This window comes from Syngnathoides biaculeatus, chromosome 7, assembly GCF_019802595.1.
Source record: "Syngnathoides biaculeatus isolate LvHL_M chromosome 7, ASM1980259v1, whole genome shotgun sequence".
Lineage (NCBI taxonomy): Eukaryota > Metazoa > Chordata > Actinopteri > Syngnathiformes > Syngnathidae > Syngnathoides > Syngnathoides biaculeatus.
Window position 1 is genome coordinate 12,959,502 of NC_084646.1, and position 16,941 is coordinate 12,976,442.

Consider the following 16,941-nt stretch of genomic DNA (forward strand, 5'->3'; position numbering starts at 1 on the left):
GCTTTCCAAGACTTGCCTTCTCATCACCCCTCAGCCTGGGACCCTGAGTCTCGGCTCGCGGTGCCAACAAGTCTGTTTCTTTTTCTCCCTTCCACTAACAGCTCGAACAATACGAGCAAGGAGACGACAACCTTGGCTGCCGCTGACAGCGCCGAGCACTACGGCCCCAAAGCGGGTCGTGCGAGGAGCATTCATTTCATAGCGGGGCTCTGAGGCAGGGTAGGCAAAACTTAGGGTGGAGATGTTTTTGAACAGTTTTTTTTCTGCACGACTGACTGATTTCAGTCCATTAAAAGGGGGATGTAGATCTTTAATCAGCATGAACTCACTAATAATTTATATTAACCCCAGAGGACTACATTTTGGATATGCATCCAACAACTATAGGGTAACTATGATATATATATAGCAGTAATAGAACCGCACTAACTACAACCAAGTACAGTTAGATACACTCAACAATAGTGTAGGATCTTTCTTAGTAAATATCTCGGGTTTCAATGTGGGCACTTGCGGCTTTTACACAGCTGCGGCGTATGTATGTGCCAAATCGTATTTCCTTTACAAATGTACTGGGTGAGGCTTATAACCAGGTGCACTCTGTAGGCCGGGAATTATGTTATTTACTCAATACTTTTAAAAAATACTGTATACCCTCCCTGTCATCAATTCCCTCCAAAAGAGTTTTGATATTTTACAAGAATTTGTCTGCGTCCTTACAAACGAGTCTTCCCCCCCCCCACGCCTACCCAAAATGTTCAGGGCACCTGGGCAAATTGCCCAGTTGTTACCCCCCTCCTCCCACCACCCCACCGCCCCACCCCTTTCGTCACCCCCTGCACGGCAGGCCTGACATTCTATACAGCAAAGTGGCGGCACGTGATGTAGTTTGTCACTTTGTACATTTCAAGTTTGGGCGTAGTGCTGAAAAAAGTTTGGTAATCCCCGCTGTGAGTAAAAACGGATAAAACTTGCAAACAGACAAACAAGCTGACAGGCAGCAAAAATGATCCGACAGCTGAGATAATCTTTGCATGTGCCTGTCGTAATGCTGCCTTTATCAAAAGTAAAAGAGTGTGCCACTGAAGTGTAAGGAGAGAGAAAAAAAAAACTCTTCCTCGAGTTGCTGACATAATGAGCAGATTAAGATTGCTCCCAAAAAATATCAACTAAAAAGAAAGAAAGAAATCAAATGAAAGATTAAAAAGATGGATGAGAGCGTGGTGGTCCTCCCTCTTTGAAGCACAAAGCCGTCCAAACTCGGTCTCGGTGGCGGGGGAGCCGCGATGGGTTTTTATTATTGGAGTGAAATAGAGCAAAAGACAGAAACGTCAAGATTAACTGGAGTTGTTCCCGTGTCGCTAATTGGAACGTCGGCGACGGGCGATTACGACTGACGGCTCCGTCGATGATGTGACTGATGTCGGTTGGCGCGGCTAATTCCTTGTTCCGAGATGAGCGCGACTCGTAAACAATGGACTGACTTGTTTGGGAGAACAAATGAAGGACAGGGACTGTGTGAATATCAATTGAGTGATTTTTGGATAACTATAGGACTTTTATTAAATGTAGTTTTATTGCTTACTACAAAGAAGCCCTTGCCTTTGCTCTTTTATTACTGCACAGTTGCTACGGGGGACTTGTTTTGAAATGGACCTTTCCAATGGCGATCTTAAGCTCCGCCCCCTAAGCCATGTCCTACAAGCTTACAAAATGGCAATTGAACAGGACAGGTTTGAAGTCGATTCTCTATCGCATAGTCCAGATAATATTTGGGTATGTTTTTTGCCAAGTGCGTCAGACTTGTCCAAGAGAGTTCTACAGAGAGGTCTCAACTATTTCACGCAAGGAATTAAGGAATTCACGGAATTAAGGTTTTGGACGGAGCAGGACACAATGTCCGAGTTAAAGCAAAACGTTGGCAAACGATGCAAAAATGTTTGACACCTCACAAACCTCACATTGAAATCCAAAAGGATAAAATAGTGGAATCATACTGCGCATGTAAAGCAGGGTGAGTAATTGTTACTTGGAAAGATCACAAGTAATATCATTGTAGTCTTTAGAAGTGAGTGAGTGTATTCATTTGACTTGGCTCATAATGGAACCCAGGGGTCTGTCTTAAAAGTCGGATATGATACAAATAGGCAAATAGACATTTCTCTTGCATGACATGGCGCATATACGTATCACGAACCCAACTCGTCGGCATAAAACATGACACACTTCATTCAGCAGGTCAGTGATATGCTAAAGTGAAAGTTGTTCTCCTGCAATGTATAAAGCACTGATAAGAATTCAATCAAACTCAGAGAAGTTTCTTCTCCCTTACCTTCGAACATACAGCCTTGTGTTTGTTGATATTGTTCACATTTAGTTGTACGTGCACTCTTCCGCGAGCCTTAATCCATCATAGACAATTCGTCAACTGTGTTTTAGGCTTTGGAAAATAAAACAACCGAGCCCTTGTAACCTAGCAGAATTCATCAGAATTGCACGTTCCCCAAGCGCATTTGAGACCATTTCCTTCGTAACAACTTTTCCAAGCGCACACTAGTGACAACCAGCATCATTTGTGGGGTAAAAGGGCAAGAGGGGCGTGTCAAGCCAGGGGTTAAGACAATCCTGCTATCTGATTGGCTAGTATTGACCGAGTGATTGACAGGTCGGAAAGGTCCATTGGAGCTTTTCTTTTGCCTTGGTTTGGTCAAGCCACCATAGAATGGTGGCGATACTACAACCAACTACTTTGACTACCCATCAAAAATGAAATACCACATATTTTTAAAAGTTAGACTAAAACCAATTTTTAAAAAAAGAGAATAAACCAGATGATTCAACCCAGTGCAAAGAATTACAAAAAAGTGATTTTCTTGGGTTACAACGGGACAAAATCGGTCACGATAACGTCAAAGGTATAATGTGAGGTTAATGTGATTTCATTAAAGAGCTGAAGTTGGAACATATCTAATCAGAGCCAAAAATCCTTATCCTTGGGAAGTGTCATGATATTTGCATTAACACAGCCAAAATGGTGTAATTGAGGAAAAGAGGCGGGCGCAAAATGCCAACGACGTAGATCCCAGACAGTCAACCATATCCAAGCTGGACTCACCCTGAGCGACGGCGCGAAGCAGCAGCAGCAGCAGCAGCAGGAGGGGCAGCAGATTGGCCGGTCCACACGAAGACATCACGTCGCGCGTTCTGCCAGGCCTGACGGCGGAAAAGAAAGACGGAGGAGATCAACACTCTTTCAAGGCGGTGGGCAAATCTCTTCCGATTGACAGCTGTCACTTCATTCATCATCGTGATTTACGGCTCCTTGTTCCGGTGCGCTCTGAAGCCATTTTCCAGGCTCCGGTGGTTTATTATAAGACAAAAGAATAGACTCCACTCACTGCTACTGTCATGTTTCCTCTCTCTCAAGTGTCATTTGGACTCTAGGGCATTATCTTTACACTTCAGAGGACAAGTGGCCCACATTTGGACAGCGAACGCTCACACTTAGTGACCTTTAAAGCCTCGTTTTAATTTTGTCATCTCCCATGTTTTTCTCATCAGGAGCGCTGAGTGGATTAACCAAGTCGATCGCTCGCCGGCTCGCTGAAACAATCAATCGAAATCGGTTACAAAATCCTTTGCTTTTGTTTTGTTTTATCAGAATAAAAGAGACAATGTGGGATTTTAATTGGATATGTTATGCTGGTGGTTGTCACTGCTTTGTGACTGGGTGGAAACAGGCTTTGTTTGGCCCCGTAGCTCAGTGGTTAGAGCGTTGGTTTGGTAAACCAGGGGTTGTGAGTTCGTATCTCACTGGGGCCTCCACTCCCCAAGAGGGGTTGCGTCAGGAAGGGCATCCGGGTGTTTAAAAACTGGGCCAAACGAATATGAGCGTTCATCTGTGATGATACGCTGCGGCGACCCCAAACGGGACAAACCGAAAGAAACTTACAAGGTGGCACGCTGGGCAACTGCTTACAAAACAAGGTTTGACTACCTCATTTCTTTCGTTGCACAGGCCGTTCTTGCAAAATGAACGAGATAAAAAACACATTCCTACATTTCAAAAACGTGTTTTACACAGCCGCGAGCCACGCATCAACGAGAGTAACAAGCAGATTAGGCCGCGGGAGGCAAATACAACATGATGTGTGTGTGTGGAAACGAGTGCTCGGAGCAGCGAGGGTCGACACTGTATACTGTCACATTATACAGTAACACTACATGGCCACAGTAGCTACTTGGCTGGCAGGCTGACAGGAGCAGGCAGTGGTGAAGGCGCTGAGAAGTTAAGTAACTGTCAAAATGTGTTCGGGTCTGATACACACACACACACACATGCGTACATACGGTGGCTCGGTGGCTTTCATATGGAGCACAGAAATATGCTCAACGCCCCCAAACAATGTGGAAGTCTGATATGCAAGATTTGTAGGACAGACCACACATCTGAGGATGTGGTTTGCATTTTCTCTGCGGTAAAGGCAAAGAGGACACATCTGACAATAACTCGGAAGCGGAACTTTTTGGAATACATGAACGGGCCCGATTGCTAATCAAAGAAGAAGACAAAATAGGTGACGGTATCACAATTCCTGTCCCTTTTTTTTTTTTTTTCAGTTCGCACAGTGATTCCCAACAATTTAGGTGAAAATGTGTAGTTTCCCAAGGCAAACTACAAAGAAATCATCTTTATCTATCTCTCAATGACATAAAGTGACAAAATTGAATTTAAGGTTCTTCCATTAACCTGCATGTCCACCTGTTTCCGTTCATACAACGGAATAACAGCTTTGTGTTTTACTAAACAGGACACGAAGTACATTTGTGATTACATTAAAACCAGATCAGGATTATTTGAGTATAAAGTGGCCCCTTGAGATACACTCTCGTAACTCAAAACACTCACTGATATGAACGGAAGCGTGATTGAGATGGTACAGCAAAAATAAATAGAGATACAGGCAAAGTGTTTCACAACTCACACAGTAAGCTGCTGTAATATTAGTCATTCTTCATAAAAGAATACATGTACGCATATACATGTGTAGGTGCGCCCCGTTGTTGTTGAAATATCCATTTCTTAAAGTGTTATAACACCGCCACACCGATGCCATTTTGTACACATCTACGGAGCATAAAGCTAGCGACCTAGCTATTTGCTCGTTTTAAATCAGGGGTGCTCAATGCGTCGATCAATCGCGAGGCAGTTTGGGTCGATCGCGATTGCGTGCCGAAAAAAAACAAAAACGTATTTTTCTGATCTTTAGTTCTCCGTGCATGGGCAAACAACGACAGTACATGACGCTTGCTGCTAGAAAAGTAGATCTTGGGGTAAAAAAGTCTGGGCACCCCTGTTTTAAATACATAAAGTGTTCTCCTCTCCTTTTTTCTAGCAAGGCATGCTTGGAGTGAAAGAAATGCCGCGTTCTTCCTGATGAATGCTCAAACATTCCAGCAGGCACATTGCAAAAATGATGGGGAAAGTCATCCAAGAAGATTGGAAACTATTGAGAACGGCGTCTATTTGTTTCACCTCTTTCCGTAACGATATCACTCATATGCTGCAATCATATCATATCGAGGCACAGATGGAAATATGAAATAGATATAAAGAAGGCTCTGGCCGCCTCAGTGTTTATTGTGTATATAAGTTGATGTATGTGTCCCCACAGCCACAGGACAGCGACCAAATGAGGTGAAATGAAGTCAGGCCCGGACGACCTACGGGGACCTGAAAGTAAATAATGAATGTGGGCTGACTGAAGAGACGTGGTGGGCCCGAGGGGAGGAAAAGAGAGCGTGAGGGAGGATTTGGTGTGCGGGGGTGGTGCTGATGCTGGACACCGATAGCCCGTGTCAGCTACAGCGGTGTAGGTCCACTTGCAGGTGAACGTGAGGACGAAAAACAGTGACTTTATTGGAACGGGCTCAGTGGAACCACCGCCCATTTACTGCAGGTCCATTAGCATTTGACTCCCTGGTAAATTTGCTCAGTTATAAAATTGCGTTTTATACAGGAGTGGTTTTCGATACAGGCGACGTGGGTAGCCGCCCACACCGCCATTGTGTTGTGGAGCGGGGAAACGAATTGTATTGCATAAAACTTTCATTCAAAATGGATTTCGGACCTCTCGTTCTGAGTAGCTCAACTAATCGACAGTGGTGAATTTATTTATGATTATTATAATTAATGTTAAACTGCCACTTTTCCCAACCATTAACAGAGTCCATTTCTTTTACATTAGTGGAGCGCAGAGTTCAAAGCAAACGTGGTCAAGCAGCATTTAAGCTATGCTGCACACTGTCATGAGCGGGGCTGGAGCGCTGCCAGGAGGGGCGTGGCCTGGTCACCTCTGGCACTCGTCACAGCTGTTGCGCATTCGGCACGTTGACCATGTATTTATGTTGGAGTCTTCGTCGCGGGCATTTGCCAGTTCATTGAGTTTGCACCGGGTCACCGGGTGCGGACACTGCTTCTGAAATAAAACCCACGGGGCATTATGCCTTTGCCTCAGAGTCCTGCATTTCGGTCCTCCCCTGCACCAATGGCACATGACACTCAGAAACGGAAGAAGTTGCCAAAAGAAGTGACGGCAGACCCAAGTCTGAATGTTTTTAAATGTGGGCTAAAAACTATTTCCATTTCCATTAATCGTCTGAATCAGAATCCGCTTTATCATAATGAGTTTTGTGCATGAAATGCGCTATTTAATAAATTTGCTTTGGTTACATTTACCACCACATGATTTCCTATGGCCGGTCTGCCGATATTTAAGAATAAGCGATCCACAGTCACCATGGCAACGACAGACACACTGAGTTCCTCATTAAAAGCAAGTGTACCATCAGAATGGTATTCAAGCTACTGTTTTACAGTTAAGTGCCTTCAAAATTGCCACTTCAAGTCTTGCAAATTAAAACACGAGAGCTATGATAGAACAATTAGGGTGCAGGGTGAAATCCTCAGCCGGTGGTTTAAAAAAAAAAAAAAAAAAAGCTAATTTGGTAATTACCCTCAAAGTTTTCTTTGTAGTGAACCAACCGGAGAAATGTTACTACTTTGGATTGTTGTCGTCGCGATGCTTGATCATTGAGTTTGCGCACTGATGACACGTTTTCGCCGCTCCGCCACACAAGCCCTCGAAACAAATGAGCTGCAACAAATGAACCTGCACTCCACTGCCACTTAATGATTACTTAAAGCCCCAGAGGATAATCAAAGTTATTGTGCCTCCCAGATAGGACTGGTGCACTTAAAAAAAAAAAAGTACCTCTTATCTGTGTGGGTTCTTCATAATAACAATCTGTTTTGTTATTCACTTGCTAGATTACTTTTTGGGCCCTTGAGCTACAACCACTGTTTCAAAAAAAAAAAAAAAAAAAACACCAAACAACATTTTATTTGTACTTCACAAGATAGAGAATCTGTAATACTGCCGATGTTTTACAGGTCCATACAGAGGCCAAGTGGAGACACCTGCACAACACCCACGTGCAGAAAATGATGCATGCGATCACCTACGGCACACGTGTCAAACTCAAGGTCCGGGGGCCAGATCTGGCCAGCCACATGATTTTATGTGGCCGGCGAAGCCAAATCTAGAGTGTCAATTTCCATGATTTTTGTAAAAATCTGTACCAAAATTTCATATTGTCATATGTCTTAAATGATAAAGTTGAGATATTACAAGCATTTTTGTGTTACGAAACGTGAAAAGTTGAAAAACACATCACCCTTGATTTCTGATTCCAAAACTAGTTCATAAATTGTTTTTTGTTTCACAGTCATAATGGCCCTCTGTGGGAAACAGTAACAACAATGTGGCCCGCGAGAAAAAATGAGTTTGACACCCCTGACCTACGGGGTTACAGGTATACATTAGTACTTTCAGAGTGCCGTGGGAATTCTGTGAATGGAGCATGTGTATGTATACTTTTTGTTATTATATCTTGTTAGGCAGCACGGTGGATCAGCTGATAAAGCGTTGGCCTCACAGTTCTAAGGTCCTGGGTTCAATCCCAGCCCTCCCTGTGTGGACTTTGCACGTTCTCCCAGTGCCTGCGTGGCGTTTACCCAGGCACGCCGGTTTCCTCCCACATCCCAAAAACATGAAACATTAATTGAAGACTCTAAATTGCCCATAGGTGTGACTGTGAGTGTGGCTGTTTGTCTCGATATGGCCTGCGATTGGCTGGCAACCAGTTCAGGTTGTCCCTCGCCTCCTGCCGATTGGGATAGGCTCCAGCACTCCCCGCGACCCTTGTGAGGATAAGCGGGTAAGAAAATGGATGGATGCATATATTTTGTTATAGTATATCATGTGAGGTCCTGTATGTAAATCGACACACTGAGATCATGTGTGGACGTGATCGGGCATGAGGATGTTTCCATTATTTGTGTGTGGAGTGGACAAATATTTGGTTCTTTTTGTTTTGTGCATACATGCGTGTGTGGGTGTCCATGTGTGCTGGTGTGTGTTTGTGACAGAGTTATTTACATCGTGTAGGTGTAAATGAACATCCATCCAATACATTGTGATGATGGTGTCAAAGGCTGCAGTGAGGACATTCTGACATGGTCAGATTTCTTATGCCTCTGATTATGGTTTTGTTATCTGTCCACATGTGTTTCTACCGCGTTTGTGTTCAAATATCCATTGGTTGCAGGGTCTCCCACCATGACAATATTCACTGTATGTTAGCTCATCTATGTCGGTTCCCATTATATGGTAACATTTTGACCGTGGACTTTAAGGTAAGGATATGTCCATCCATCCATTTTCTTAGCTGCTTATCCTCACCAGAGTCGCGGGAGTGCTGGAGCCAATCCAACCTGTCAACGAGCAGGAGGCAGGGTACACCCTGAACTGGTAGCCAGCCAATCGCACGGCAATCACCTTGGGGCAATTTAGAGTGCCCATTTAATCTTTCATGTTTTTGGGACGTGGGAGGAAACCGGAGTGCCCGGAGAAAATCCACGCAGGCACAGGGAGAACATGCAAAGTCCACACAGGCGGGTCCGGGATTGAACCCGGCACCTCAGAACTGTGAGGCTAATGCTTTCCAGCTGATTCAATGTAAATGAACATTTTTAATCTTTTTCTTTACTTTTGTGTCAACCACTCTAAACAGTTAACAAAATTTGCATAAGGCGTGAACATATTTGGGGCCGGTACAGATCTCGCATGGCAGGAGTCCAGCTAATATCTAACCGAGCCCACTGTAAACTGGACAAAGTCAAGATTTTTTAAGTCAATTTAAAAACGTTACACGGTGGGCTCTTGGGGAATAAAGCCTTCGTTTGAATAGCAGAAGGTCATTTCCAGGACATTGCATTCCGCACAAACAGGAGCTATTATTATTTTATGATTCAGTGCCGCTGTGATATCTCCTATGTGAAAATGTCAAAAGATTCACAGGGGGTCACAATCATTAAAAGGCCCGAGAATATGTTGTTTACGACAGAACGCCAACAGGAGCAAAGCCAATTTCAGCCCCACTCACGTGCCAACCCTTAAACGTCCATATTTTTCCCCACAATGCTTTGCTGGATCTGTGTGTGCATGTGTGTGCGCTTGGATGGGAAAAACATGGCTTGGCTCCCATCAGATTCAAATTCACCATATGTGCGAGCACACATAACGACGCCTGACATTTAAGAAAATTCAATATGCCAAGTGTAAAAGACATATGGAAAAGCACGTTTTTGCACCAACGGTGTGAAGGAAAACCTCTTTCTCCTGATCTTTTGTGCTGAAAACAAATGTCACAGTCCAACAAATATTTGACGTGTAACACGAGGACAAATTCGCTGCCGTGGAGGTAGAATCAGAATCGTCCCAAAGGCGGGACAAGGGCAGTTGCTAAGGATATTCTGCAATGCTTCTCTTTGTATCAAAAACACCGCATCTGTCTGCGAGTTATTTACTATAACTATAGAACCTGGACAATTCCATGTCAACAAAAAGACAATGTGGCAAATTTCCGCATTTGGAGGACCTATCCGAGCCGTAACATGGGCGTTAATAACATTTTTAAAATAGTCTCAAACTATGTTGCTGCTACCATCATGATTCACTGTTCTTTTAGGGATAGAACTGGGCCAACATTCAAAGAGGACGGAATTATTGATAATAGTCTTATAGAAGTGAATGGTAAGAAAAAAAAAACATCATTTCTGTTAGTTAAATAAAACAATGGCAGGATAAGCCTACTAGAACTTGTTCTTTTTCTTTTTGCTTGTCCCATTAAGGGTGGCCACAGCGAGTCATCATTTTCCATGTATCACGTTCCATGACACGCTAACGAGCAATCTGAACTTTATTTGGGGATCATCAGAGGCTCTTTGAAATGTTGACAGGGTTGTGCTGACTCCCATTTAACATGAGGTAGACGGGCAAGGCATGCGTGTAAAGGTTAACGACCTGGCAATTTGAACAAAGTTACTAGCAGAAATGTTACAGAGGTATGACAACAATGCTGGTCACCTGATATTTGTGCCTTTGCTTCCAGTTCTGTTGGAAGCAATGTCCAACAACTATTGAATACCTCACACTTGGACCAAGCTGAAGGCAATTTCCCACCTTCTAAGGCAGTTTCCAAGCCTTAACAGAGGAACAACGACGCCAGCGTTTGTGGACTAATTAAAGGTCTAATCCAAAGGAAATGTATTTTATTTGTCTATTATACAAATGTGGCTCAAATTTCACAATTTTATTTATTTTTTTTTATTCTCATCACAACAGAAGTGAAATAAATTAGCGTCAAAGTCAGTCTTGAGATTTTGTTCAAAATGCCACTTAGATTCGGCAAGTTCCGTTACTCTCCAGAATGTAACGTCAAATCAGGACAACATTGAGCCAGAGTGTGAAAAAGCTAATGAAGTGTGTTGCATACAGCTGTTCTGCGTCAAACGCCGACGGAGTCAGCTTACATGAATGGCTGAAATATGAACAGATAGACAGGTTATGGACCAGGTTTGTGAAGACAAAGCGGGCGCATTGGACTTACAAATCAGCATGGACAGTAATATGTTCCAAGCATTTCACGGAGGACTGCTTTGAAAACTCGGTACAGAGTTCACTTGGCTTCGGTTGCAAGTAAGTACGTACGTGTTCAATTGTTTAATATTGACAAGTATCTACCTCATTTTAAATGTAAGTCCAATACCGATACATATATATATATATATATATATATATATATATATATATATATATATATATATTTCAGGTCATAGCCGTATCCATTACATGTTTAGGAGGTGACCAAATTTGGACACTGCATAAAGTTAGTGTACTGTTGATGCTGAGGTCTTGCTGAAATTCAACTACGGCGCTGTGTGCTCTCAAGTGTTCGGTGCATTATTTAAAATATATCCGATGATAAATCTATGTCAGGTTAATGTAATGCTACGGCATTTCTCTGGATTTGTGTAAAAAGCCACGGCAGATGAATGCAGGCTCTTACAGCGCTCATGTAGCATTTTGCATGGTGGGTGTTTTAGGGGAGCTAACAACGCGAGCATTTGAGCACTTTTGTGGATGTTTTCCCATCAGCAATACTGCCTCGTATCGCTTTCCAAGATGATGTTTACGGGATTTGAATAGAACTGGAACGCTGCTGTTTGTTGCAACGAGCTGCATCTCGGCCGAGTGGGGAAACAGAAAAGGATGCCATGAAAGAGGACTGCACAATGCTGAGTTGGCTGCTTCCAACAAAAGCGACTTTGCCGAGCATCCCGAGCACGGAATAAGTTGAAGCCCTGCGTGGAACCATAGAGAAAGCTATTACTTACAGTTGAATGCCACACAGGTCTCCTTTATTCATTCACACAACATCCCTCGAGCCAGCTAGCGGCCAATGCTATTAAAGGAGGATCAGCCATTACTTTCTGTAAAACATATTACCTCGTGCTTGTGTCCAGGAGAAGCGAGCTCACTCCACAAGAGACGGGGAAAAAGAAGAAGAAGAAGAAGAAGAAGGTGGAGGAGTGTGAATTGATGAAAGGTGAGGCGGCAAAAGAGGAGGCTTGTGAAAAAGCTTTTTACGAGCGGGGATGTGTTCCCGGCCCAATTTTCAAAAATGTCCGAGACTTCTCATTTGCACGGCGGCAAATGTTAAAACTTGTTCGGGGGCGCGTCAAGGTCGCCTCGGCCAACTGCTCGTCTTCCCGTGGGGGAGGAACACAAATGTGGCTGCACATCGGGGGTCAAGGCTAAGAAAGAAAGTGCACCCACCTGGAAAAATGAAAGACAAAAGATGTCGCCTTCAGAGATGTGACAGTGTAGTTGGAATTTATTCGACTGTGCCTTTGAGATAGAAATTGCCCAGGTAGATCAATGCCGTGTCCATATCTATGTTCAAGCAGCTGTTGCGGCTTCACATATTCGGATAATTAGATGCATGGCAATGTTAACAAGTAGTATAGTGACAATTGTTTTCATAAATCGGGAGTCTGGGGTGTTAAACATCCCACTCTAGCCTCTATGGCTTCTTCCTTAATAAGGGTTTTGATGAAATTCATAATCTGATGATCTCTCACAGAACACGAATCAGTGCTTCAGACTGCTTTGGACAATTTCACCAATCATACAGGTGGTTACAAGACTTGACTCAAAGTCTCTGGCCTAAGGTGAGGCATTTTGGTGAAACATGGCAGAAACAACAGAGGAAGCAACAACGTGCAACAATCATAAGAGACAGAACACCCCTGGCCTAACATTCAACTTATGTTTACTTTACAGACAATGGAAAAAAAGCCCGAGGTCATCTGACCATCTATAAATATTCACATTTCAGCCTACAAGAACTCCAGTTTGAAATGGAGAAAACAGTGTTTTTTTAAATGTAATATCTGACCAGTTAGCCTGTTGTACTGTTTCACAAGTACAAAGTAAGTTCATTTGAGTTTGTTGAATTAGCTTTCATTTGTGATATTTTATACAGATTTTATTTATTAGTGTTTTAGTTAATGTTGGGTAAAATAGATATAGGATTTTTTTTTATACATCCATCCATCTTTTTTCTTAGCCGCATTCTTTACTTGAATTTAAAAAAAAAAAAAAAAGTTTCTGGGCCTGGACACATTTAGACAAACAGCCTTCACAATCGCATTCACACTTACGAACATTTTAGACTCTTCATGGAACCTAAAACATGTTTTGGGGATGTGGAAGTTATCATACAGAAAGTAATGCAATAAAAACCCTGCAATCTCCAGTGGGCTGAGATTCCAACCCAGAACTTCTTAACTCTGATTTAGTGTATTTATCAGGACAAAGTTTTATTTAATAAAATGTGCAACAATTGTTATTGCAGGCATAGTCTGCTGGATTGCTAATCACTGTCTCCACATGACGTAAGAACATTGTTACTACTACACAGGGAACTATAGGTTACCAATCAAGCTCAAATTGGCTCATGGTTTACCCGAGCATGACAATGTCTATGAACGGAGATAATTAAACCTGTGAGGCACTGATCTGCAAATCGATATCAGAGGCTGTCTGGGTATTTCTTAAAAACTGAAAAAAAGTAAGAAATTACAGAACACAGACTGATTATCAATATCAGACAGAACACTTGTCCTTCTTGATACGGGCGTGACGACCAAGATATATTGGTGCCATCTCTGACACGGTTGGCTTCGTCTCATATGTTTCAGACGTGCTGCAGCAAGGCAAAAACAGAACAGTCATTTTTCGCATCCACACTCACTCAAACACATCATATGTGCAGATGTCTGTGCACATACGAAGTCATTTTCAGTCGGGCCTTCGACTCTCTAGTTTTAACTCTGCCTCCGTCAATGGCATCCAGAGACACACGTCGAGTAATCAATCCTCAGTGTTGACGGCAGGTCGTAAAGACTGAAGAGCTAATCCAAGTCGCCATTGCGAGCGCGGGGGGGATTGGGAGTGGAGGGCACGTCGCATCACGCCGGGGGCAGAAGGTCTCAGAAGCAGTCAATAAACCCGCGGCCATCGAACCAACGGGCTTTCTCCGGATCAGAAGAATAACAGATGTCTTGACCCGGAGCCACGGAACATGAATTCAGTCGGAAGTCGTACGGAGCTATATCACATTCCAACTGGACAGTTTGTCAGCGAGTCTTGCAGGAAGACAAAGCCAAAGGGGAAACTGCTCCTGGCAAAAACTAAAAAGGGAACTTATCGTCAAAATGAGGAATAGTAATCCTCCGGGATAGAGAGCGGGCTCTGTTGCAACTAGCAACAAAAAAAATGCAATTAATTATGCTAGGCAAGCTGGAGCTCATCACAGAGGATTTTGGGCAAGAGGCAGACTACACCACGTACTGGTTACGAATCATTCACAGAGTACATGTACACTCACGATCACACCCACACACAAGTTTGAGCATCACGCCACTTCACTTTTTTTCCTAATTTCTGAATAAAATTTTGCTCGGAAGGGCTAAGCCTGTGGTAGCAGGACAGCATTAGGACTTCACCATGAAGACTTCTGTCATTTAAAACACAATAAACCAATGGGATTCTTATCCATAGCGATTAAACTGAAGCAGATAGCTGTGCTCGATGTAGAGTCTATTAGATTTCATCTAAAATTTCACAGCCTGTCATGATGCGTGTCTGGTAAGTTTATTTGTGCACTGCATCTTCTTCTTCTTTTCCTTTCGGCTTGTCCCGATTAGGGGTCGCTACAGCGTGCCATCTTTCTCCATCTAAGCCCATCTCGTGCATCCTCCTCTCTAACACCCACTGTCCTCATGTCCTCTCTCATATCCATCAATCTTCTCTTTGGTCTTCCTCTGGCTCTTTTGCCTGGGAGCTCCATCCTCAGCCCCCTTCTACCAAAATATACATGTCCAAACCATCGAAGTCTGCTCTCTCTCAACTTGACTCCAAAACATCCAACTTTGGCTGTCCATCTAATGAGCTCATTTCTAATTCTACCCAACCTGCGCACTTGGTGTGAGAACCTCAACATCTTCATTTCTGCTACCTCAAGTTCTGCTTCCTGTTGTTTCTTCAGAGCCCCCGTCTCTAATCCGTACATTATGCCCGGCCTTACCACTGTTCTATAGACTTTGCCCTTCATCCTAGCGGAAACTCTTCTGTCACATCGAACACCTGACACCTTCCGCCAACTGTTCAACCCCGCTTGGACCCGATTCTTCACTTCCTTACCACACTCTCCATTGCTCTGTATTGTTGACCCCAAGTATTTGAAGTCGCACCTGTACATCGAGAATTCTATTAACCCTTTACGGGAGGGAGTTGCAAATTTGCAACAGGTTTAATATAATTGAAATTTTTAAGTCCAGAGTATCATTTTCTGAAAGTATCAGATTTTTCTCTGAAAAATTTTATTTATGAGACTGATTAATAAAAGGTTTGTCTTTTTTTTTTCCTCTATCATCCATCCACGCATCCATCCATTTTCTGTGCCGGTTATCCTCCCGAGGTTGCAGGAGTGCTGGGGCCAATTCCAGTTGTCATTGGGCAGAAGGCCGGGTACACCCTGAACTGGTTGCCAGCCCATCGCAGGGCACATAGAAACAAAGAAAAGTTGCACTCACAATCACCTAGGGGCAATTTAGAGGGTCCAAATTATGCATGTTTTTGGGACCTGGGAGAAAACCGGAGTGCCTGGAGAAAACCCACGCAGGCACGGGGAGAACATGCAAAATCCACACAGTGGGGGCTGGGATTTTGGACTGCGAAGCAGTCGCTCTAACCAGTCATCCGCTGTGCCCCTACTGCCATCTAGAATATCAAAAAAGCTCTTCTTAAATTGAGACAAAATGAAAGCTTCCCATATGTCCTCTATTTGCGATGCATCACATCTAAAAAGCGATTCCTCGCTTGCGGCGTGATGTATTTCGCCGTTAGACAGGTGCCACAGCTACATGACAATCAATGCAAATCCATGCGCATCGCAGAACACATTCATGACCTTCTTTATCCATCTCTCTTTATAATGGTGCGGAGTGGAAAAAAAGCACTCATTAATACAGAAGACAACCATATGAATAGAGGGATGAGAGCCATTTTGATACGTAATGACATCTTCCCATGGGTTTCCTCGTGTGGCTTGATAAGCACCTTGGAGGAGGACGAGTGACAGGCTGAAGGAGAGTGAGATGGATGGTAGGCACAGTTAAAATTGCACATATAATCGGAACTATCCCAGTTAGGAGCGCCCGGTTGAGTGTGTGTGTGTCTTTACCTATTTCCATCATTTCCTCCCTGCCCACTGCTATTTTATATTACTCATCAAGTCATCTCTGGGAAGCGTGTGTGTGTGTGTGTGTGTGTGGTGTGTGTGTGTCAGGCTTCAGCACGGCCCAGCAGCGGCGTAATCTGCCACTTTGATATGCCGTTAAATCAATCTGCATCTCATCACAATCCAAAGAGAAACACGCGTCTGGAGGATCCAGTCACCAGCGGGAGGAAGATGGACTGGCGTAGTTTTTAATGAGGAGGGGACGTAAACGAAAAATCAGTTGAACTCGGGGGTGGGAAATGCACGACGCGCGGGGTCGTTTGAGTCGCCGCGCCGCCCAATTCTGAAAGCAAACAAAACCTGAGAGGAAGTGTCGGAAAGATCTCACAAAATATTTTACCGGAGGAGCGGGTAAGCCATAAAATAAGTCTCAAGTCTTAACCGTCAAGTTTCAATCTGTCTCAAAAATCAAACAAGTCAAGTTGCCACTAAATATCAAGCAAGTCATTGCTTGCGTCAAGCAAATCATAACTCATACAGTCTTGCTGAGCCCCAACATGTATTTGCATATGCAGTACATGCTAATGAACACGCTCACTATCACATAGTTTTGGACTCGTCCTCAACCGGTCTGTTTTCAGCCATGAATTTTCACGAGACTTTGTGCACAGAGCGCTCTAGTAGACTACTAAGTTAGCTTCTCGCGATGGAAAGCTAGCATGTAAAACC

At 43.6% G+C, this 16,941-nt stretch overlaps 1 protein-coding gene across 9 annotated transcripts in view; it reads right to left on the reverse strand.

Annotated features, from left to right (window-relative positions):
* ncanb (neurocan b) overlaps positions 1-16,941 on the reverse strand; it is a 190,551-nt gene that overhangs the window by 106,356 nt on the left and 67,254 nt on the right. For all 9 annotated transcript variants that reach the window (XM_061825960.1, XM_061825961.1, XM_061825958.1 and 6 more), the window contains one exon: positions 3,116-3,213. In XM_061825960.1, coding sequence (XP_061681944.1) covers positions 3,116-3,191 — 76 coding nt within the window. In that variant the 5' untranslated portion in view covers positions 3,192-3,213. The remainder of the gene's footprint in view (positions 1-3,115; positions 3,214-16,941) is intronic.